Here is a 24,184-nt window from a genome sequence, read left to right on the forward strand (position 1 = left end):
TGGCAGGGCTCGGCCGCAAGCAAGTGCTGGTGTCGCGTGGACAGTCGGTGAGAGACACCCAGCTGGGTCCACACACACCCCACGCGCGCACACACTGGAGCTCCCTTCCACCTCTCCCCGGGTCGCCAGCACACACGCCCCCGAGCTCACGCTCACGCCTACTCCCCGCTCCGCCCCCACTCCCAGGCCGCGCTCACCTTGCCACGCTCACCCCCGGCCCACCCTCGCTGGCACACGCGCTCACACCCGCGTAGGCACACTCCACCACCTCCAGGCACACCCTAGGATTCCTCCACTGGCCTGGGGAGACGCACCAGGCTCTGCCTCGTCTCCCTGCCCCCCACCCTCGCTCACGCGCGCGCCCCTCTACACACACACACACACACACACACACACACACACACACACACACACACACACACACACACACACACACACACACACACACACACACACACACACACACACACACACACACACACACACCCTCTCACGGGGAGTCACTCCCCCTAGCACGCCCTCGCCCTGGGCACCCTCCCGCGGCGAGCCTCCGCGTCCTCCTCATCTCTCCCTCCGCTGCCTGGCGGCCCCGCGCTCTCGAGCCCGGCCTGGAGCCGCTCGGCCGCCGGGAATCGGTAGGGAGACGAGGGCGCAGCCTCGCCGCCTCCCCCGGACTCTCCTCTCCGCCCCGCCCGCGCCGCGCCCCCGTCGCCTCCCCCCTCGGGAGAGGGACCTCGTCAGGCAGCCGGTGGCCCGCCGGGCTCCTCTCCGCGCGGCGCCAGCGGCGGCGGGGGCAGGGCGCGAGCGAGGGAGCCCGCGAGCCCGCGAGCCCGAGAGCGGAGCGGCGAAGCGGGGAGGGAACGCGCTGCTGAGCCGGGGCTGGAGCGGCGGCGGCAGCGGCGGAGGGAGGGCCCCACGGACAGACAGACGCACGAACGGACCGAGCCAGGGAGGGAGCGAGAGAGACTTCGCCGGCGAGGAGGAGCGGCGCGAGCCGCGGCTGCTGGGCGCTTCCCCGCGCTGCTGGGTGCTCGGCGCCTCCGCGGCCCCCGGCTCCCGGCCTCAGCTTCCTCACGCGCGCGAGGCGCGGGGTGCGGGGCCCGGGGCTCGCTTCGCCGAAGGTAAGAGGGACGCGACCGAGCCTTCAGGAGCCAGGAAGTGCGAGGAGCGCTGCTCCCACGCCTGTTGCTCCGGCTGCCCACGCGGCACCCTCCCACTCCTGCACCCGGGTGGGTGGGCGCTGGGGCGCCGGAAGGATTGGGGGTGGGGCTGGCGCCGTGGGGGAGCAGGCAGCCGGCCCGGGGGCGTCGGTTCCCTTGGGCTGCGGAGCCACCTCCGGGGCAGCTAGGCGCTGTGAGGTTTGGAGGTGGGGTTGTGAACCTCTGCCCTCCTTCCATTGGCCTGCCTTCCCTCGGGGGTGCCAGAGGCAGCGCCACTGGATCCGGCGGCAGGTGGCGACGGCTCGCTCGGTCCCTCGCTCCTTGTGAGGGGAGAAGGAGAGAAATGGTTGAGGGTGGAAGCAGGGAGCAGTTTGGGGCGCTTCAGAAAGTTCTCCAGCCGGTCGATCCGTCGGTGTGCCTACCAGAGCCTGGGGGCCCGCACATCTGGTCCTGTCCGACGCCGCTTCCACCCTGCGAGCTCGGGGAAGGGTCTCTGAGTGACACCGTGGGCCAACGCGGCCCGGGGGAGGCCGTTCCGAAAGACTCACTTTGCGAGATGTTTACACTGGGGATGAGGCGCTGAAGGGACTGGGCAGAGAAGTTACCTGGAATCAACTAAATTCCTGCACTTGCTTAGTGTTGACATTTGAATCGAGTCCAAGATGTTCTGCTTTTATCCCGGGCAGCCGTGATATGTCAGCAACAGGCTGAGGTTCCGGACCTGGAATCTGATAGCAAAGAGAAGGCTCGGTTGTATTTCTTAGGAGAGGGTGCCTGAACTTTCTCGCGATCCTAGGTACAATGCGATCTATTTAAGACCTGGTTGCTATGTGGTGCATGGTGTATTTTGCATGAATTCACAGCGATGGTTAGGTTTACGCCTTTTTTTACCATTACTTCAAGGGAACCTGGATATTAAATGTCTGTAGAAAGGCAGCCTGGGCCAGTAGGAATTCAGTGCAGAACATGTGTATCTTTCCCCATGTGGACATGTTGGCAGAGGGGTGGGAATAGATGTGTTTATTTTTCCTTGTCTCTACTTGAATGCAATAAAATGCAAGTACACAAGGGACCCCCAGAGGAAGAAAGATTAGTGGCTTGTTCCCTTTCGCTGTTGAAGAGGCTGGAGGAGAAAACAAGAGTTCAGGAAAGTGCCCTGGCCAGCCTGGGAGTGGCAGTGCAGGAGAAGAGGAGCTCTGTGTGTGTCCCAGGCCTGTACCCCAAGATCCCCAGCTTGCCACTCTGTCAGTTTCATGCCTGCTTATGCAAACCCTGTGGGCACAGGAGAATGCCCCCTGGGTTGTCAGGACCTTCTCCTCCCCCAGACTGGCCCTATTCTGGGCTGAGCAATGTGTCGTAAAATCGTGGAAAGTAAGTTTCCAGAGCCTCTCCATACCCGGCTCTCTGCGGAGGTCACTGAAGGGCAGACCTTGGTGACATGACATTTTGGTTGCCTTGCGCCTGTGCTCAGGTTAGGTATCAATCCCCAGGACAGGCTGCCTGGTCACTTTGCCCACGTTTGCCCTCTACCTCCTCCGGAGAAGTTGGTTAACAGGGCTGCCTTTTTACAGCAGGCGAATGTGTTTCCCTTTTCCAGGAGTTTTTTTTTTTTTTTTTTTCCCCTGTGTCATTTCAGCACTCACCTGTTTTAAATGTCTCTTCCCCATCCTCCCCCACCCCCATCTTTCCCACTGTCAAACTCTTCTGCCAAAAACAAAAATAGCTTCAGATTTTTCATTTGTAAGGCGTCCACGTCCTAGTAAAACCTTGGCATTTGAGGCCTGTGCAGTGCCATTGGCTGGAAATGGGGCCGCACGGTTGTGCCTGTTGCAGGAATTCATACCCAGGTCGGCTCCAGGAAGTGTTGGTGCCCATCACGGGGTGAGCGCTGTGGTGATGGCCTTGGAGAAGCCCTGCTTGAGCCGGGTCATGCCGACAGGGTTTGTGTGGAGGGTATGGCTGGTATGGCCGTAGGCATGGTATCTGGTGGCGACACTTTTCCTCCCCTTCAAAACTCACACACACACACACACATACACACACACACACACACACACACACACATACACACTCACACAGAAAGTAACAATGGGGTAATTCCTCCCTTTTTGGTACCTTTTACCAGGGGAACAGGGCTCGAAGCTCTGGAGACAGCCTAGCTCTTGCCTGGCCTTCTTTGGGAAGATTGTCCTGGATTAATGCATGGCGTCAAAGTTTGGCCTTGGGGCCAGAGGCTTTTATGATAGATAGAGAGGGACTGTTCCTCCTACCCCAGCTCTCAGTTATTCATCTGAGAGCAGTTTGTAAAATACCCAGGGCCCTTGGAGAAGAGGAGATTGGCATAGGGTGGAGAGCATAAGGTGATGGGGCTCACCTTGGTAGAGGAAGGTAGCAGGCAGTGAGGTTTGGGAGTCAGGGTGAAACAGCACTGACTCTCAGCGTGCACAGATGCATACCTGGCCCAAGCAGGGTGCTGCAGGGTACCTCTTGGCTCAGTGGTCTCTTACTCTTTGCCACTGGAACCCCTCAAGTTCCTGCCTTTCTGAGCTCCATTCTGGGATAAAGCAGGAATGTTAAGAGTCAGAGGTCCGGGGCCCAGGGTCAGGAGCCTGGCTCTCTTTACCCTCCAGGGGGGTGGCCAGGGGTTCTGTGGATGAACTGGGCCTTTGATTGCCTTGAGTTCTAAGCAGTGCAGGTTGTGTGCCCTTTTCTGGGCACTAGGCTCAGCAGGCATTCCCAGAACTGCCCTCTAAAAGGAGGCTCAGACTAACTCTGTCCCCACAGCAACAAACCCAGATCGTCTGCTTCCTGCTTTGCAGGGGCGACTGCCATGGAGGGGTCTCAGCGAGACCTGCGCTACAGGCTTGATGTCCCGGATCCAGTAGAATCAAGGATTATTCGAGCTAAAGATCTCCTTGTCGCTTTCTCGTCCAGTTATCTCATTTGACAGATGAGGGCTGTGAGGCCCAGAGGGTAATGGTGGCTTGCTTCCACAAGTTCAGGAGAGAATTGGAACTGGAGTGCAGGGCATCCAGACCCCATGCTTTCTGCCGCCTGGGGACAGGGTGAGGGGAGTATACATCCTGCTGTCTTCCATGGGGAACATCAGTATCTGACTACACCTAGGTCAAGAAAGCCATGTGGCAGTGAGCTGATCGGTGGCCTATTGGAAGATCGTCAACTCCCATATACGTAGAGCACAGTCATTTTGAAGGAGTCTCAGCTCCTTTTCTGAAACTTGTCAGCATAAATGACCATGTCATAGGATTTGGGGGGGATTAATTAACTGTTGCTGTAAAAGTGCTTAAACTGGTGCCCACTGCATGGTCAGTGCTCAGTAAATGTTGGCTAAATCTGAATTGGGATTATTTTGTCACCAATGTTTAAATTGTAGTCTTGCTTCCCAAACTTCCCTTGCCCCTTAGAAAGCCTAGCTAAGTGTGTGCTTAGGGACTACAGATTCTCCTAGTAACCTAAAGGCAATACAGGGAGTTATAAGGGTACATTTCTTGAAGAAAGATATCAAATGCACAGGATGTGTTCCCAAGTCCTCTATCGGCAGCGTCAGTGGCATGCGGATTACTCACTGCCGTGGATGAATGACCCCCTGTTCTTTCCTCAGTTCCCGTAATCAAGAACTCATCAGGCCTGTGCTGTTTTACTCTTCTCTGAGTGGTGACATTCAGAGGAATGTCATTGTCATTCCTGATGTCTACTGTGACACCTGAATCAACCTCCCTCTATGAGGAAGCAGAGGGACCTGTGAATACGCTCCTTAGCGTGAAGAGGGGGAAACTGAGGCAGAGATTGGCTCCTTGGGAAAACCCCACTGAGAGCCACAGGGAGTCAGAGGCACTTAAATTAGGTTCATTTTATTCAGATCTATCTTCAGAGTTTACTGAGTGTTTGGAGAGAGAATGCCCACCCTTGAAAACCCCTGATAGGCATGGCATGGAGTAAAATCGATGGACTGCAAATGACATCTATATAATCTGGGTTCCCACCTACCAAAAGTAGGTTGAGCACGGACTACACTACCTCCTAAGTTGTCATGTAAGTGTTGAGGTGTCATGGCCTTTACCGTTAAGGAGCTTAGTGTGGGATGGGGAAAACAGGGAAGAGACATGGCTATACCCTTGAACTCCACGTTGAAACTGCCTGGGTTTAAATCTCTCTGCCTAATTATTACATCCTTTAGCCAGTTATACCTCCTCATACTTCATCTTCCTCACCTGCAAAATGAGGACGACAGTGGTGTCTGCCCCTTAGGGGTGTTGGTGGGGTGGGCTGAGGTGATCCGTGTAAGCATGCAGTACTGGGCTGGCTGGCAGGGAGCCTTCAGTAACATCAGCTGCTATTCTTCTTACAGGAAGACCTTGAGAAGCAGTGTAGCACCTCAGGGCACGTGGCGTGGGGTGGGATCCCCATTCTGCCCCTTTCCAGCTGGCAGACTGCTGAATTTCAGACTTCTTCCTGGGGTTGCTGTGAGGATTACATGAGATGATCCACAGGAGACAGTGCAGTGCCTGGCATAGAGTCAGTGCTCAATTATTGTTGGCCATGATGATTAATAAGAGAGAGGGCTTCCCTGGTGGAGCAGTGGTTGAGAGTCCGCCTGCCGATGCAGGGGACACGGGTTCGTGCCCCGGTCCGGGAAGATCCCACATGCTGCGGAGCAGCTGGGCCCGTGAACCATGGCCGCTGAGCCTGCGCGTCCGGAGCCTGTGCTCCGCAACGGGAGAGGCCACAGCAGTGAGAGGCCCGTGTACCGCAAAAAAAAATAAATAAATAAAATAAGACAGAGTGTCTGTAATCCAGGCGAGAGGGTGATAGGTGCTAGGGAAGAGGGGCAAACAAAGTGCCGAGAGCCCAAAGGAGGAGAGAATTTCAGAGCGGGGAGAGGAAGGCGCATCACAGAGAGTGAGGCACAGGTGGGATTCTAACAGGAGGGCTGGGTGAAGGGGAAGGATATTCCCAACAGAAAGGAAGAGTGCCCACAGACAGAACCCACAAGGGCTGCGCCTGAGCCCGTCTGTGGTCTAGGGGACGTGCATGGGACATGGGGCTAGAATGATAAACCAGGATCGGTTTATGGAAATGCCAGAATGCTGCCAAAGAGTTCGGACTTGATTTTGTAGGCTGTGGGGGAATCTTGCTTAGGGAGATTACCCTGAGCAGAATGGATTTACTGGGAACGGGAGAAACAGGGTCGGGGAGGGGGGGAGTTGAGAGACAAGCAGGCCAGCGGGAAGGAGGCCTGAGGGAAGTGAGGCCTTAATGAGGGCAGTAGAGCTCCTGTCTCATTATTTGGCAACTCTTTGGGTGGAGCAGTGAGGAAGGTGGCCAAGGCGACAGGCCCGGGGTCAGGGATGCTGTGAACAAAAGGTAAAGAGCAGCTTTTTTGCAGGGAGGTAGACTCAGCTGACACCTGTCCAGTTTCAGAGGCATCCAGGTGGGAAAGTCCGTGGTGGCTCAGGAATGAGAGGGGGTAGAGATCTGGAAAACCTAGAAGAGTTGGGAGGCAAGAGGAGCAAGCAGGGTTACAAGGAAAGATGAAGATCAAATCCCATTACAAGACTCACCCTCTGCCTCCTTTCTTTAAACCAGCTGAATTCCAGAGGGTCCAAATAATTCTGAGTCAGGATTGGTTCTGCGTGATCAGTTTAGGATTTGGGAAAACGAGTGTCAACCCCAAACAATTTCCCGTTGCTGTTACGTGTGTTTCTGTGTCACCACATGTCTCCCCACAGATGGTATACATTTGGGATTGCAGAGTCATTTCACTATCATCTTTAAAAAGCCAGATTTGGGTAGGTAAATCTGTTTCCCAAAGCCAAATATAATTCTCCGCGCCACTGTTCCCTCCATCCACGCAGGTGATGGGGAAGTGTGTACTCAGCGTGGCTCAGAGAGCGGTGAGTGAAGGGCCGAGGTGGCCCAGCTCTGGAGGAATCTCTGAGGGTGGAGAGAGGCCAGGTGAAAGAGGCTGGCTTGGGAAAGAGTATTGTTATATAACCCGAGGGAGTTGTGGATGGTGGGCAGATGGAGACGGGAGGCGAGGAGCCTGGAGATGGCAATAAGCGTGGATCAGCTTCCTCTGGGAGGGAGAGGGACAATGCGTGAAAGACAGGTGAACCAAGAATCCAAGAGCCCTTTGCAAGGTGGGGGAGGAACCCCAGCCTCACAGCCTCTGCCACATCTTTCTATTATGGCCCTGAGGGCGCGATTGGACACGAGGTTGCTGGATGTCCCAGAGTAGCGCTCCACCAGAGTCAGCCTTCTCCATGGGACTCGGGGACAGAACTCCACCAAATCCTGGGTCTATTGTGGTCACCTGCCATCTCAGAGAATTGTCCAGACCTGGGCAACCCCAGCCTCCTCACCCGTGAAGAGTGGAAAGAATGTCTTTACCTGATCTCCCTCACCCGCATGCCGTTCCTGATTACCCTAGTGGGTGAAGAGAGAAATAAAAATTAGCATGTTTATCCCACTTTTAAATTCATTTAATGAGAACTCATTTACCCTCTCCCAATTTAAATTCATAGTAATGCCATAACCTTTCGGAGCTGATTATTACCCAAGTCTTCCCAGATCTTTCTGCTAAGGAGGCTTTCCCTCCAAATGCTTCTGAACCCCCTTGGAACTTGACAATGTGTCAGGCAGTCAACAAATTCCGGTGATGCCGCACTGCTGCACGGGCCCGGTGGGTGCTAGGTGCTCTCCTGGCGAAGGGAGGGGAAAGAATCAAGTCTCCTCTCTTCGGTGGTGTCTTCAGTTCCATTAATTTGCCTTCCAGACTTTTGCTCTTTCACTTACTGATGCCCCTTCCCTGTGTCCCATTTCCCACCCGGGGTGCCAATCAGGGACTCACTGGTTCTCCGCTCTCTCCTCCTGTCTCCAGGGGTCGCTGAACTAACTCTCAAGCTGGTGTGCGCGGTGGCGGAGCAGTGGCCGCCCAAGAGCTGGAGTCACCATGGCGGCCGGAGTCGCAGCCTGGCTGCCTTTCGCGCGGGCTGCGGCCATCGGGTGGATGCCGGTGGCCAACTGCCCCATGCCCCTTGCCCCGGCAGACAAGAACAAGCGGCAGGATGAACTGATCGTCCTCAATGTGAGCGGGCGGAGGTTCCAGACGTGGCGGACCACGCTGGAGCGCTACCCGGACACACTGCTGGGCAGCACGGAGAAGGAGTTCTTCTTCAACGAGGACACCAAGGAGTACTTCTTCGACCGGGACCCAGAAGTGTTCCGCTGCGTCCTCAACTTCTATCGCACAGGCAAGCTGCACTACCCCCGCTACGAGTGCATCTCCGCCTACGATGACGAGCTGGCTTTCTATGGCATCCTGCCCGAGATCATTGGCGACTGCTGTTACGAGGAGTACAAGGACCGCAAGAGGGAGAACGCCGAGCGGCTCATGGACGACAACGACTCGGAGAACAACCAGGAGTCCATGCCCTCCCTCAGCTTCCGCCAGACCATGTGGCGGGCCTTCGAGAACCCGCACACCAGCACACTGGCCTTGGTCTTCTACTACGTGACTGGCTTCTTCATTGCCGTCTCGGTCATCACCAACGTGGTGGAGACGGTGCCGTGTGGCACGGTGCCTGGCAGCAAGGAGCTGCCGTGTGGCGAGCGCTACTCGGTGGCCTTCTTTTGTCTGGACACCGCCTGTGTCATGATCTTCACGGTGGAGTACCTCCTCCGGCTCTTCGCGGCGCCCAGCCGCTACCGCTTCATCCGCAGCGTGATGAGCATCATCGACGTGGTGGCCATCATGCCCTACTACATCGGCCTGGTAATGACCAACAATGAGGACGTGTCGGGCGCCTTCGTCACCCTTCGGGTCTTCCGCGTCTTCAGGATCTTCAAGTTCTCCCGCCACTCCCAGGGCTTGCGGATCCTGGGCTACACCCTGAAGAGCTGTGCCTCTGAGCTCGGCTTCCTCCTCTTCTCCCTCACCATGGCCATCATCATCTTTGCCACTGTGATGTTTTATGCCGAGAAGGGCTCCTCCGCCAGCAAGTTCACGAGCATCCCCGCCTCTTTTTGGTACACCATCGTCACCATGACCACACTGGGGTAAGTCCTGCTCTGTTGGACTGGAGAAGGGCGGAGGTTGGATTGACGATGATGCTTTGGATGGTATCAGGATTGGGCAGAGGAGGATGGAGTCGCTTCTCCAAGTTGTAGGAGCCAGGGAAGCCCCCTCATCAGAAGAGGAAGGCACGTGAATGATTGGTTTGGGGAGGACAGAAGTCTCGGAATTGAGTTTTCTTTTCGCGGGGGGCATGTATTTTACAAAACATGGAAAATTAAATCCCCGTTTATGTTTTTCAGCCATGCCTTCTGTGTATGTGTGTGTGGTGAGGGAGAGGTGAGTGGTGATGCTGCATGCTCATATGCATCTTGTGCTTGCAAGGGCTGCCTTGAGGAGAAAAACAGCGTAGCAGGAAGGAGGAAGTCAGTGAGAAGTTCAGCGAGTGTTGTCAGGAGGGTACAGATTTCCATTAACAGAAGACACCTAGAACACTCTTTGGGGATCCTTCCTGCATTTCTCCTTTGTTGTGTATTTGCAGGCTGTCTTCTCTTTTGCCTTACTTTTCTTCTCTGCTGCCACAGATGCTCAAGGGTTCAGTAGCTCTGAACAGACTTTCTCTAAGGGACTCTGAACTTGGGTTTTCTGCAAAGTGGGGCACATGGTTTGTTTTTTTCTCACTGAAGGAACAGCAGTCTTGCTTTCTCAGCCTGACTCTGTGATGGAATGATCTGGCCTTCCTGGGCAATTGTGAGGTGGTCTGAATGGATCATGTGGTCAGACACAGTGGCAACGATATCATCAGAGGGAGGGAGAGGCGCTCAGCGAGGTCACAGGTGACTGTCTCTTCCATCTCCCCGAGGTCCCCTCTGCAGCTGAGGTCACCAAAATGTATTTGCGGTACTGGGATGTGAAGATTTCCATCAGAGGATGGGGGGTGAGGAAGCAGATTACAATCTTCGCCCTAACGGGATTAGGGCCAATGAAGGCAGCTTTACGGAGACGTGTATTTCTTAGGGGTTGCTGCTTCAGCCGTTGCAACTCGTTGAGGCTAATGCAGAACCCCTTCATTATTCACGTGCTGGGTCTATATTTGCTTAGGCCAGGAAGCGTTATATTGCTGATGGAGAATTCATGAAGCTTTTTATTTGGTGTTTGACAATTCGGTTCGTGGCGTCCTGGTGATTTGATTTTGTTTTTTCCTGGCTGAAACCCTGTGGCACTGGTATCGGTTTTTCCATAGTGCTGCATGTGCTTGTTGGGAATGACTGAGCAGGTGATGGGACCTTTTCAAATGATTACATTTGTCATTCTGCCACATGGGAGGGAGTAGCAAGGGGGAGGGCGTGGGGTGTCACTGTCCACGATGGGGGCATTCCATTCACCTCTGTCTGTCTGACAGAGGCCACCCTGCCCCTTCCTCCCTTTCCAACACACACGCAGCCTCCAAATAGCTGCTCCCACCCAGATGGGCAAGAAAGTCTGGTCCTTTGACCTTGCCTCTCTTGGCTCAGGGGGCGGATGTGGCTTCCTGGCACAGTGGAATATTTAGGGATTAAAATGGGCTAGAGAGCTGGCCACGTGTCAGGAGAAGGAGGCACATTTGCTGCTTCTGTGCTAACCTGGCCATCCCTTCGCTTTCCTGAAAGGGACCGCTCCCACGGCCAGGACCTCCATGGCCGCGCTCTGACATGGCTCTGACTGTCCAGCGCCCTCAAGTGCCCCTTGGTGGGACTCGTGACACCAGAGTGATGCCTCAGGACCACCGTGGGGAGAAAACAGGACAGATGGATGGGTGTCATCCATGGGATGGGGGATGTGGGACCGTTTCAGAGGAGATCAGTGGAAACTTCAGTGACCACCTGCCCATTACATTTTATTAGTATAACAGCGTATGTGTGTCTACTGTGTGTCAGCAGTGTGCTGAGCACTTTGCGTATGTTATCTCTTTAAGTCTTCACAATAGCCTTGCAAGGTAGGAAAAACTCTGTACAACTTCGAAGATGCAGCAGGCGAGGCTCAGAGAGGTTAAGTAAACGCCTGTAGTCACATAGCTGCTAAGGGGCGGTGCTGCTTTGCAAATACCAGTCTGGCTGTCTCCAGGACCCTTTCCGTTCTCCTTCCCCCCTCTACTTGTTTCCGTACCATCAGGGCCCGTAGGTGGAAATCAGCCCTTCAGAGTTATTTTTTTTTATTATGGCCTCAGGGTGTCATAGTCTATTCTAATCATATCACTATTGAAGAAAGAAAGCATCAGTGCAGTGAGTACTACAGACACCTCACTAGGCACACAGGGAATTTATAAATAAAACATTTCCTTCTGGCCAGTTTAAGTTCTGCCTTGGAAATCCATGACTGCTTTCATGGCAAAATCCAGTGTTTTAATGTCATTGAGGAGACCAGTGATTTCCTTTAGCCTTCACTCTGTAGAATCAAGGTCGAGTCCAATGTCAGGGGGTGGACAGTCATGGCCTCACATTTATTTTCGGGAATGCGGGAGGGGCAAAGCAAGAAGACTCTGCCAGAGACTGAGACAAAGAGGAAGGGCAGGACACCTGCGTGGGAAGAAGCACGCTCCCCCTAACTGTGGGCACCGTGGACTCCTCACCCTTCCCTTCCCCGTGCATCAAGACGTCTAGCCTCGGCGAGGAAAGACTCACGGGCCAGAACAAGAAAAGAAGCCTTTTAGTTATACCTTCCTTAACCTCAGTTAAGTAACGGGAATGCAGGCTTTTTCTTCCCTTCCACCCTGGCTGGTGTCGCCCAGTGCTGGATTGGGCTGCTTTGACTTTGACCTGAGCTGGCAGTGGGAACCATCACCAGGCTCACTGCTCGGCTATACACAGCAGGTGTTTGGCAAAACACTGTTAAATGGGTGGGTCAATGCGAATGGGGCTCCTTTTCCATTTGCTTGGTCTGATACTGTTCTCAGTTCCTTCCAGACCCACCTGTCCTCTCTCTAGGGTGGACCCAAGATTTGGGTCTGCCCCAGCCCTGGCCCCAGGGAGAGAGGATGGCAGCCTTCACCTGGTGTGTGGTCCCCCCGACTGGGGTGCTCTGCTGCATTGTGGGGGTCTTCTTGCCCTTACTGGAGGTCTTACCCACCAGACCCTGGAAACCTTTCCTCTCCTCGGCTGGTTTCCTTCCTGAGCTCATTTACTGGCTAGTTGTAAGCTTGTTCGACCACTCCAGAAAGCCTGTCTTTTGCTTACTCTTCACTGGCATTTGAGCCCCAAGTGGCTGTGCAATACCAAGGGCCAGTGTTCTGCCACATTCCGTGTTCTGTCTGATTGCTTCCAAAAATTCCCAGCAGACTTCTAGTTCTTCCAGGCTCCAGACCCTCCCCGCCCAAACCTCCCCTCGCTTCCTATTTCCAGACTGGAGAGACTGTCTTGAGTTCCTTTGCAGAGCAGGGCTGACTGACTGGCCGAGGGCTGATGTGCCGAGTGAAGGCGTTCGCTCTTCCTGGCTCTGGTTGCCATCTCTGCCTGCTTTCCCAGAATCCGCTGATGAGTTACTCAGGTGTCCTCCAGGGAGGGATCTCCTGGAGCCAATTATTCCTATTTATTTAATTTCTCAAAATATCTTAAGCACACAGAACAATAACAGCCCAGCTGCCATCAACGCTTGAGGATGGCTTTCCTTTGCCACCTCCTTTGCTGGTGGGAAAGACACCTGTGCCCAGCCCAGGGTTCCCTTGTGCCCCCTTGACAGCTGAGCTCCCAAATTCACCATTAAAGGATTAATTTCCGTGCTCATAATGGATGCTATAAATAAAATAAATCGTCAGTTATCTCAGTTAACAGAGGGAAGGGATAATACAGAACTCCCAATATTAAATAAGACCAGCACATCTAGTTTGGGAATGTATTATATGGCATAGACTTCTTCAAAGCAGATCTCCCCTCTTCATTTTATTTGACTTTGGTTGGCATCACCATTGGGCGGACTGCCTGAGCCGGTCCATGGGTGAAGCTCACGTGGGGCATGGGGAAGAGGGGAGGAAAGCTTTGTGAGCAAGCATCTGCAGGGCCATGGAGGACCAGCTCCAGGCCTGGATGGGGTGAGGCCGCTCTTGGATAGCTTAGCGAGGGGGAGTTGGACCTGGGAAGGGCAGGGAGCGGCAGAGCAGCAGAGCAGCATCGCTCCTGATGAGGTGGCCCGCTGCTGCCCAAGTTGGCTTGGCTATGTAATTGAGACCGGCAGCCTGTCTTCACCCCGTGTCCTGAGATGAGAGAGCTTTTGACAGTGTCCAAAAATCACTTTAACGGGCTTCCCTGGTGGCGCAGTGGTTGAGAGTCCGCCTGCCGATGCAGGGGGCATGGGTTCGTGCCCCGGTCCGGGAAGATCCCACATGCCGCGGAGCTGCTGGGCCCATGAGCCATGGCCGCTGAGCCTGCGGGTCTGGAGCCTGTGCTCCGCAACGGGAGAGGCCACAAAAGTGAGAGGCCCGCGTACCACACACACACACACACACACACACACACACACACACACACACACAAATCACTTTAACGAAAACAATTGATTTTTACTTCTTCCAAGCAAAAGCAGCCTCCAGGTTTTTTTTGCTCCAGGGATTTGCATTTCCCTTTAAAGCCTAATCCTGGAAGGGTCCTGCCTGAGGTTTCCGGAGACTGGGAGCCGGGCCTTGGAGAGCAATACAGGCACTCCACAGAGTGGGGTACTTGGTCAGGCTTCCCCAGTGGAGACAACCAGAGGTGTGGTTTTGTTAACCCTTCAGTTCCTGAAATTCTGGCTGCACCCTCATCCACAGCCTCTGGGGGGCCCACCAACCCTCCTCCCACCTTCCAAATGCCTTGGTGTGGGACACTGGCCAAACGGTGCCCACCTTTGATGGTGGTGGGTCCCTGCCCAGGGAGATCTGATCAGAGTGCACTTACTGGGAATAAATGACCTCAGGGTCTTTTCTTGGTTTGACATTTCTTAACCAACAGTTTTCTGGTGCTGAAATTCCTGAGTAGAAACCTGCATCACAACAAGGAATCATTCATTCATTCAACATTTACCGAGTGCCTACTGTGTACCGGGCAGCATGGTAGGCTCTGAGAATACACAGGCACTATGATGGCATGTCAGCCCTACATAAGGTACAGACAAAATGAACTGAATGAGACTCAGTTCTCTTCCTTTGAACCAAAACAAGAGAGGGTGGGGAGAGCAGTAGACCAAGGATCAGAAAAGAGGCTTTTACTCACACTCTTCCTGTCTCCCAGAGGCTACCCCTCACTCTGCTCTGTGTGTAGCTAACCCCCGTCATCCTTCAAGACAGCCCACATCGTCTCCTCCAGGAGACCTTCCCAGCCCTCCGGGAGCTCCGTGCCCCTCCTCCCGCCTCCCACTGCAGCCTCTGCATACCTCTGTCTTGCCGGTTGCCACATTTTATTAACTTTATTTGTTTATGTGTCTTTCCCCCAGGATATGAGCTCCTCAAGGGCAGGTCTCTATTCCAAAGATCATGGTATGATCCATGCCTAGCACAGGGTCTGATATGTATTGGGCCTCAATATATATCTGTTCAACCAAACAGGTTTGTACCCCAGCTTACCCGTCTTCAATTTTCTCACCTGTTAACCATCTCCTGCCCATTGTGAGAACCAATGAAAGTGCTATCTGAATGTTGGTTATATGGTCATGTCCGACAGGATATTTGTGGGTGGGTGGTGATGGGGAGACCAAGCAGAGCGTTCTCTGGTTCTGACGTCAGCCTAGCAGAGTTGGGGCTTTCTTGCAAGGGAAGTTTAAGCCTTTGTCTTTCACTGTTGGCTACTTGGCCAGGCTTCCCACTGCAGACTCTGGAGCAGGGAGGAGCACAAAGAGAGCCATAGATAAGCCCCCCTACCCATGACGTATCCCTCCATTCGATTATTCGAGTAGCTACTGGGCTCTGGGGATACAGCATCAAAGAAAACAACCCCTGATCCAGTGGAGCTTACATTCTAGTGGAGGAAAACAGACAGTAAATAGAAAAATACATACATACATACATGTATCCTATCAGACCGCAATTCATGCTGCAGAGAAAAACAAAGCATGATGTGAGAAATAGGGGGTGCTGAGTGTGAGACGGGGTAGAGCAAGGGAGAGTTGCTATTTTAGATGAGGAGGTTAAGACAGGCCTCTCAGATAAGGTTACATTTGAGCAGAGATCTGAAGGAATGTGGGTTTCTTGGGGAAGAGCATTGCAGGCAGAGGGAACAGCAAATGCAAAGGCCATTAGGCAGGAGGGGCCTTGGAGCACTATTCTTGGAAGGGCAAGAAGGCACTTATGGTCCAGCCCCAAGAGCAGGTAGCGGGAAGCAGCTCATGCAAGGCCCTCATGATCACCTCAAGGACTTGGCCCTTTGCCTTTCACTAATCTGCTTAGAATGGGAAGCCACTGGAGAGTTTTGAGTAGACCTGACTCATGTCTTAAAAGGATCACTCTGGGTACTGGGTAGTGAATATATTGTACGGGAGAAGCTACCACAATAATCCGGGCAGGAGATGACGGTGGCTGGGATCTAGGGTGGTGGTGGCAGTGGAGAGGGGAGAAGGGAGGGATTCCGCATTTATTTGAAGGTAGAGGCCACAGGACACACATGCTGGTCCTGCTGTCAGCCTGCCAGCTGAAAGCTTCACCAGCTCCCATGGCAGAGAACTGGCCTGAAGACACATTCCTAAAGACCTCCACTGCTGGGAGAAACATTTCACAAGAAGAGGCCTCAAGGGCCTGCAGGATAGCTCCCAGACTCTGGCACAGAACGGACAAGCCCCATAGGCCGAGCTGGAGCATGGCCAGCTGAGAGCAGGGCTGGGCTGGACTGGCGGTCAGTGGGAGCATCTGCACCTGATTGAGGTTGTCTCCAACCCAGGCAGAATTTCCCTATAGCACCTGCCAAGGGCTGGGCACCACCATGCGGGGACGATCTTGGCTCAGAAACTGAAAGGGAGAGGCCAGTCTCAGAGTCAGCGGCTGCGGTAGCTGCCGGCACAGAGGGGCAAGCGGAGGGCTTCAGGGCTACGGAGGAGGGAGAGGTGAATTCCCACGGGTGGGATGTGAGCGTTGACGTTCTTCACGCCAGAGTCACCACATTAGATTGCTCTTCCGATCCAACAGTTCAAACTACTGCAATTTTCGGAAAGGGATTTCCACGCTGATGCCCATTTCACAGCTCTCTTCAGAATCTTTGAAAATCAATCTCTCTCTCTCTCTCTGTTTGGTTTTGTTTGGGTTTCCCTCTTTAAACATACCCATAAACACAAACATGATCCTTCCTAAGGAGCAGCAATTATTCTGCCTGAAAATAGTGTAAATAAAAGGCATCCTGGCCCTCCATCTCCCCAGGGGAGGGGCAGAACCCCTTGGTAACTACATGAGGATTTTTGTCTCTCTCGCCCAGGTGGGAGCGCCTGTCCCAGGCCACGCAGGGCCCTTGGCCACATGCCATCATGGCTGGGAGCTACTCCCAGGCAAGGAGAGGAGCAGAGACTTCTCTGTGAGTCCCCCCATGCCCTGTCCTCAGACAGGTGGTCCCCTCCAGGAAGCTGACACTCTAGTCACATCTTAAGTGTTCATCCTTTGTGATGACCAAGTCAGTTTTTCTTTCCTGGGAAGTGGGGACCAGGCCCTTAGCAATCGCTTTTGGAAGGAGTGTATAGTAGTGAATTCAAACCAACCTTGAATGGGGACTTGTTTGTGACGAGGAGGAAGGGGTTACCACGATGCCTTCGAGAACCCATGGTTCTCGACCAAAAGGCTCATGTACTGTGGCCTCCAGGTCAAGGCCAGTGCGCCTGCCTCTGTCCAGACTGCTTTTCTCAGACCAGAACGTAGGCCTCTTCTCCCCAGCCCCAGCTCTCTCCACCCAGCTCAATGCAAATGATGGGTTGGTGGGAAGGGGCTTGCTGGGGAGGGAAGATAACTCAGCCTTTGCTGACCATGGTTGGATAGAGGGAGATTGCATCTAGCTCACGTAATCATATTCTGGGTGTCAGGACTCGAATGAATGTCATTAAACTGAATCAGAAAAATCGTTTTAATATAAGTGCCACCTCACACACAAGCTAGTTGATGGAGAAATGGATGGGGCTGGGGACACCTCCTTTGTAATGTGATGCCGTAAAATCCCATCACCTTCATTATTTCCCACCGAGCCAACACATCATAATGCCCATGAGCGGCAGAACAGCTTGAATTTAATATACAGAAAGTCCAATCAAACAATAAATGGATGGAACTATATAAAGAAACCATTTTCTGGGAGGCTGGCTCCATTCTCTGGGATTCAGCTCCCTGACACATGAAATGTGCATCAATTTTCCCCAACTAATGCAGCTGCTGAATCACCACATTTGATATTTGTTTGCTTCAGAAGGAGAAGAGGGGAACTTTCTCCCCTGCATTATCTAGCTATCAATGCAAAATTGCATATCTCATTTTCTTTGATTTGCATCCAGTGGTTCCCGGTGGCACAGCAAGGCACCCTCCTGTTACCAGCAAGACTGGAAGCACAGCCCTCCCTCCATCCCAGAACCTTACTCGGTCCCAGGGGCACTTTGTCATCATCTTTAAACAAAATCCAACTCTGGACCCAGAGTGGGCTGTTAGGGGGCTGGGACGTCTCTACCCTTGCAATCATCTGACAGAAACTGGCCAAACCCTGGGCCATGCTGACAAACCCAAGTTCCTGTGATGCCCTAATCATCCAGTCTTGCCTTCAAGGTTGTATAGAGCAGATGTTTCCTTCTGGAAACATCTCCCACCAGCACAGTCCTCCATCTCCCCTTCCATCCCTGTTACCCGGCCAGTTATTGAGAGGCTGTAAACGCAAATAGCAACCTGATCAGCCAAACAAAATTAAAAAGGCAAATCAGCTCCTTAAAAATCATCCAGTACATGTCAAAGACTGATGGAAATCATGTTTTTATGCTTCTGGTGTGGGATTCTCTCCAACGCTGTTTTTCCAACGGGATGGATAACTGAGAGTTAACCATAATTACAGACTTATAGCTGCTGAGAAGTATCATTAGTTTATTTTTGCTTCTTCCTGGTCACGCATATTTAAACAGGAAAATAAAAAAAAGGACCTTAGGAGGATTCAACTAAACGGAATGATATCAAAACCATGGACAGCATAAATCTCGATTCAGTTCAACAAACATTACTGAGCACCTAGTATCTGTGAAGCACCCTATTAGGCAGTGTTGAGGAAACCAAAATAAATGAGACCGAGACCGAGTTGTAAACTCCCAAGAAGTTTACAATATAGCAGGGGATTGGAGCGTGTTTCTGACTGTACAGGGGAGAATGGGGCATGTGTTGAAATGATCAAGAAGTGTTCGGCACAGAAGAAAAGTTTAATAAGTATTTGTTGATGAACAAATGATTGGCTTCATGGAAAGGTGAAGTTTCAGTTGGACTGACAGCAGTGGGCAAGACAATGAGCTTGCCTGTGGGTCTGTGGTGTTTGCAGGTAACCCTGGGTGTCCTTGAAGTGGCCGGCAGGCAGGTGGAAATGTGGGTCTGAAGCTGAGCAAGGGAGAAGGGGGCTAAAGCCGCAGGTTTCGAAATCATCAGCTGAAGCGGAAGAAATAGATGCGATTGCCCAGGAAAACATGAAAGGAAGGAAGAGGAGAGGGCCTGGGGCACACTTCCGGCCCCAGGCCCTGCTTCTCTGGCACCTGCCCCCTTTAGGAGTGGCGTTGCCACCTGTGAGCAGTTTTGCCGATGCTTCCGTTCAGCCTCTCTCTTTGGCCCATGGAAGTTCCCTTTCACACTGGGTTTCTGCTGGAGCTAAAAGGTCATATTGGTGTCCTGAGTAAAACAAGGTTTTCTTTTTAGTCTCCTACCATGATAATTAAATAAACAGCACCGACCCAGGAAATCGAAATTGGTTTATGGGCTTTGCTAAAAAATAATAAGAACAGGATCCTTACATTGGCATGTGGATGGGAGATGGGGTCTAAATGGTCACAGACCAACAAACGTCCCTTACCTGGCCAAGGGGGATGTTGACTCCGAGTGGTGCAGCCTCCATGGGTGACACTGTCTGGCCTTGCAGTGCCAGACCCCCAGGGCAGAGTTTCCAGGCACTGCAGACACTGCTTGTCCCACCCATTCCCTCCTTCTTCTTAGAGAGAAACATCAGATGCACTCCTGGCGTCACTGGGTGTGTCCTCTGGCCTGCCGCCTCTTGGAGACATCTCTCTTGGGCCCTTGGTAAGCACCCGGGGAAAGCGATGTTTCAATAATTCAGCAAATTTGCATTGGGCTGTCTTTGTGAGCACGGCATAGTCCTGGTTGTGAGGAGGGGCTACAAAAAAAGAAAGGGGACGAGGACTAAATCCTAGGAGGTGGGAGTTAGGTTCCCTTCCTATATATGAGAGGACTGAGACGTTGAGAGTGTAGGCCACTGGCCCGAGCTCCCACGGTATAGTAGCATTACTAGATTCAAACCAAGGTCTTCTGACTCCTTTGGAGCCCGCTGCTTCATAAGAAGCTTCAGTCTAGTAACAGGGGTGACTTGTGTGCGCACAGAGCTATATTTCTGGGTTCAACAAGGTGAGAGGTATGAGTAAAGGGCAGAAAAGTGTGAGGGAAAGGTGGAGGAGGCAGGAACCAGGGAAGGCTTCTTGGAGGAGGTGGCATTTCAGCTGGTCCTTGGAAGCTTGTGGTGGAAAAGTTCAGTGCGTTCCTTCATTTGATCATTTACTGAACAAATATTGTGAGTCTCCACATGCCAGGCAGTGTGCTGGGGCTGAGGCTGTATTCACGAACAGAACAGGCAAGTTCTCAGGAGCAGCAAACAATAGTCAAGTGAATGTATAAAGTGAGAATGAAACGTTGAAGTAAAAACCAGGAAAAAAAGAGATGAGCCTGGTAAGGGGAGAGAGAAGGAGGCCATCAGCCTGACCCCAGGGAGAGGTGAGGGGTCCCAACACGAGGGTAGAGGAGCAGTGACTCTAGCCTCTCCTGAAGTGAAAGCTGCGTCCACAGTTGATTAGGGGTCGGTGAGAGGCTGGCCCCAGGACAGAAATGATGATTCAAGAGCTGTGTTTGAGTCCCTTTAGGGTTGTTATCCAGAAGGTGAGGAGACGAAAATGAGTAGCAATAGATTTACCCTGACACGTGAGAGACCACTGTCCCTCATCATCAACAACAACAACAATAATCATAGCTAATATTATCAAGCTTTTATGATGCTCCAGGTATGGTGCTAACTATAAGTCATTTACATGGGCTTCCTCATTTAACCCTCCTGATAACCTCTCCTTAACCACAGGAGAGCGAGATTACTGTTATCTGTGTTCTGTCCCTGAGAAAATCGAGGCCTGCTCTCTGGTGAACGGAGAAGCTGGGTTTCAGACCTAAGCTGCTCTGACCAGCGTCTGCTCTTAACCTATCACTAACCACCCAGATTTCCATCGGAGAGGCGTTCGAGACCTCTCCCTCCCCAGGCTCTGTCTTGGGCAGAGGGAGGAAGACACAGAGCTCCCAGCGTCCTAATGTCCCAGCACCAAAGAGCCTTGGGCCTGCTGGCAAAGGTCATAAGGGTGAAGAGTGGACACAGGATGGTGACGAAGGAGAGATGAGAGTCACAGAGATGGGGCCAGCGGGATCGAGGGGATCCAGGCTGGTCTGAACCAACAGAGACAGGAACAGCGCATGCACGGGCAGGGGGTGAGTTCATCAACAGGCAAGGAGCATACTGGTGGAAAGGAGGGAAGACAAAAAAAGAAGGAGGTGGGAAATTTTAGTGTTGCAGCAGAGTCTGTGCAAAAGAAGAAATATGTAAGGGAGAGGGAAAGTTGTAAATATGCATACTGTGTAAATTTCCTATGTGAGTATCTCAGAATAAAAGTCTAAAAGTTTTGGGGCTTCCCTGGTGGCGCAGTGGTTGAGAGTCCGCCTGCCGATGCAGGGGGCACGGGTTCGTGCCCCAGTCCGCGAAGATCCCACATGCCGCGGAGCGGCTGGGCCCGTGAGCCATGGCCGCTGGGCCTGCATGTCTGGAGCCTGTGCTCCGCAACGGGAGAGGCCACAACAGTGAGAGGCCCGCGTACCGCAAAAAAAAAAAAAAGTCTAAAAGTCTCACGCCATCTCCCTCTCTGTGGAGATTCTGGTGCCTGGTGCCTTTGTTGACCACGTCCTACGTCTGGAAGTTGGCATCATTCCCTCTCTCCCACCGCAGACCTTGGGGCATAACTCAGCCTTTCAGCTGGCCACCTCCGCAGCCCGCTAGAGAGATCACAGCTCAGCGCAGCAGGGAGCTGGGGTCCAGTCCTCACAGTTTTGGAATGGAGGGAATCAGCGCTGTTAGGGGAACCTGTCAGAACCCGGTGACAGAGCGCAGGCTGCCCTGTCCTCCCGGCCCCTCACAATGATCTGTGGCCGGAGCTGGGGCAGGTGGGGGATCGGGTGAGGAGCCTCCGGGGGCCCATCATCCCTGGGGGGTCATGGGCGCTCCCTCGCCCCCGCCGACCCTGAGGAATCACAGTACCAGGTGTGACTCTTTCTTTGTCATCTCTGACCCTCCCTACCCCCTCTGCTGGCTCATCTGATGTTGTGGTGTTGCACTCCTTCAGCCTTTTTCATGCCTTCTCTGCACCAGAGAGGGAGAAGAGCAGTTTGCCATATGTGACCCTACATTTGTTTTTTGGTTTTTTTTCTCTTCATCCCCGGCCTGTTTCTCTTCTGCCTCTAGAAGCTGCTGGACGTTTTCCCGAGATTTCTGTACCCGAGGGCTTGCATCTCTGTCTTCTGAACCAAAGCCCCCTCCCCTCTCCAGCAGAAGCGTCTCTCCAGGCTGGCAAAAGGCCATTGTGTTGATTAATAAAACATTTTCCTGCAGGCTGACAAGCAGGCTCTGAGTTTCGGCAGGGCTTAGAGAGAGATGATGAAGAGTTATACCCACCGCCAACTCCGCATACTGTGTTTGACTTTCTTAATATTTCCATATAAGGTCAGCTTCTCATCTGAGGAGCAGAGGCTGCTGTGTCCAGGCTCTGATTTAGGTGTTTATGCTGGTTCACGTGGGTTAACCGGACCCTTCTGCTGGGTTTGGGCTGTATAGAGCAATAGGACTACCATTGAACTAGGAGTCAGGAGATGTGGGTTTTGGGGCCAGCTTCAGCAGGCTGTGTGATCTTGGGCAAGTCTCTCCCAGATCAAAGGAAAACTGATCGTTAGCCCAGGGGCCTGGATGATCCACAGCCTGGAGAACCAGCCCCTAGATGCTAGGGCACTGGGGACCTTCCCATTTCCATTTCTTCATCTCCAAAGAGGGCGAAGTGAAAAGAGTCCTTGGCCAGAGTGACCACCAGAAATGCAAGTCTGCAGAGGGACCTGGGAGGTTCTGCTTGGAGACTCCCCCAGAGGGCTCCAGGGTTCCCGATGAGAAGCACAGATCCAAGTCAGCAGCCCTCGGCCACACAGCATTGTGTTTAGAGAGAGCAGGGAATCGTGGATTGAGATCCCTGGATAGGCTCGATAAGCTGAATGAGGGGAAGGTATAAGACATTAACCCTGGGACGTCAGAGAGCTACGTAAGCCCCACGAATCCTAGTTTGCTGTCCCTCTTCAGAGCTGGATTCCCTTCAACAGCCTCCCCAGCAGATGGCAACGAATCTGCCTGAACATTCAGGGATGGGAGTTTACCCTTTTGACTGGTGCGCATTCAGTTTTGGAGAGGGTCAGTGATCACAGCCCTCCTCTGTGTATTAAACCCGAGACTACTTCCTCTATGCCCCAAAATGATGACGGCTTTTGAGAACCCAGAAGATTCTGTTAGGAAATAGTTCTGGAAGGCAAGTATAATTATGATCAGGGAAGCCACTAGGGGACTTGGTGGCAAGAAGACCCTGGGCCATCTGTCCTGGCACAGACTTAGGATGACTCAGGCATAGCCCTGGCAGCTCCAAGCCCTTGGGGAGGGGTGGAGGCTTCCTGGGTGAGTCAGCTCCTTACCAGCCCCTTGGAGAGCCTGCACAGCATGGAGGGGCAGATTTTGGAGCAAATAGAGTCCCCATCCCTTCTCTGGTCTCCCACCACCCCATCCCTACTGACACTCTACCAGGGGCTGGTTTCCTACGTGCCCCACCTCATCCCCAACTTCTTTCTTCCCTGTTATCCCGTTGGCCCGTAAATGGTCCTTCCCTTCTCCACTCCCATTATTTCATAATATGAGTTCCCCAGAGGAATGCAGGGGAACCTCAATATTGCTATTAGCATCCGTGTGGGCAGCGTGGCTTGCATTACTTTGAGTTATTTGAGTGAAACCAACCATTAAGTGATCACAGAGGACTGGGGAGAGGGTGAGCCTGTGGACTCTCTCCGGCTGTGGGCATCTCACTGGCTGGCTTTCCAATGTGCAGAGAGGACAAGGATGGAAGGGCCGACCGGCGGCAGGGTGCTGGCCCTGAAGGGAAGTTTGGTTGGAAATGGGCCAGGTTAGTGAGTCCTCTCCTAGGGAGGCTTCCTCACTTCTGTCACCACCATCTGAAAGCATAGGCAGCCCTTGCTCGTCAGAGTTAAGTGCCGCGGTCCCGGTCCCAGCTCCCAGCAGAGTGCCAGGGACACAGAAGGGGCTCAGCTGTCAGGTTCTGGCCCATCGCTGTCCCTTCACGTCCTGCCCGTTCACTCAGAGTGAGAAGTACCCGCACACGTGTGGCTCAAACAACCTGAAGGACTAGACAGTGAGTCAGGTGCAGGGGTTGTGTGTTTCACGGCATGTAGTGAGAGAGGATGTGCTCAAACTTGGGGTGGGGTCTGTAGCTCTGGGACATTTCCTATCCAGATAGGGCAGAGCCGAGGGGATCATCAGATCTGTTTGACCTGGAGACATCACGGAAGAGATAGAACTTCCAGGAGTGTGTAAATCACGTGAGAAAGTTGGCTTGGACGCCTGGAAAGGGAAAGCATTCCAGGCAAACAGTGAAAGTTGGAGGAGAGACTCAGAAACAGGCTCTATGCTCATGCTGTGTGTGT

General features: G+C 53.1%; 1 protein-coding gene across 2 annotated transcripts; it reads left to right on the forward strand.

The window, feature by feature from the left end:
• Positions 1-734: 734 nt before the first annotated feature.
• On the forward strand, positions 735-23,783 carry KCND3 (potassium voltage-gated channel subfamily D member 3). 2 transcript variants are annotated; one of them, XM_073809578.1, is made up of 3 exons: positions 735-1,121; positions 8,062-9,239; positions 9,498-23,783. In XM_073809578.1, the coding sequence occupies exons 2-3, from the start codon at positions 8,134-8,136 to the stop codon at positions 9,796-9,798; spliced, it is 1,407 nt and encodes a 468-aa protein (XP_073665679.1). In that variant the 5' UTR covers positions 735-1,121; positions 8,062-8,133; the 3' UTR covers positions 9,799-23,783. The 2 variants fall into 2 exon arrangements, with proteins under 2 accessions (XP_073665679.1, XP_004329438.1); XM_004329390.4 differs by lacking the exon at positions 9,498-23,783 and having other exon boundaries at positions 8,062-9,477.
• Positions 23,784-24,184: the final 401 nt, after the last annotated feature.

The sequence above is a fragment of the Tursiops truncatus genome, chromosome 1, assembly GCF_011762595.2.
Source record: "Tursiops truncatus isolate mTurTru1 chromosome 1, mTurTru1.mat.Y, whole genome shotgun sequence".
Classification (NCBI taxonomy): Eukaryota; Metazoa; Chordata; class Mammalia; order Artiodactyla; family Delphinidae; genus Tursiops; species Tursiops truncatus.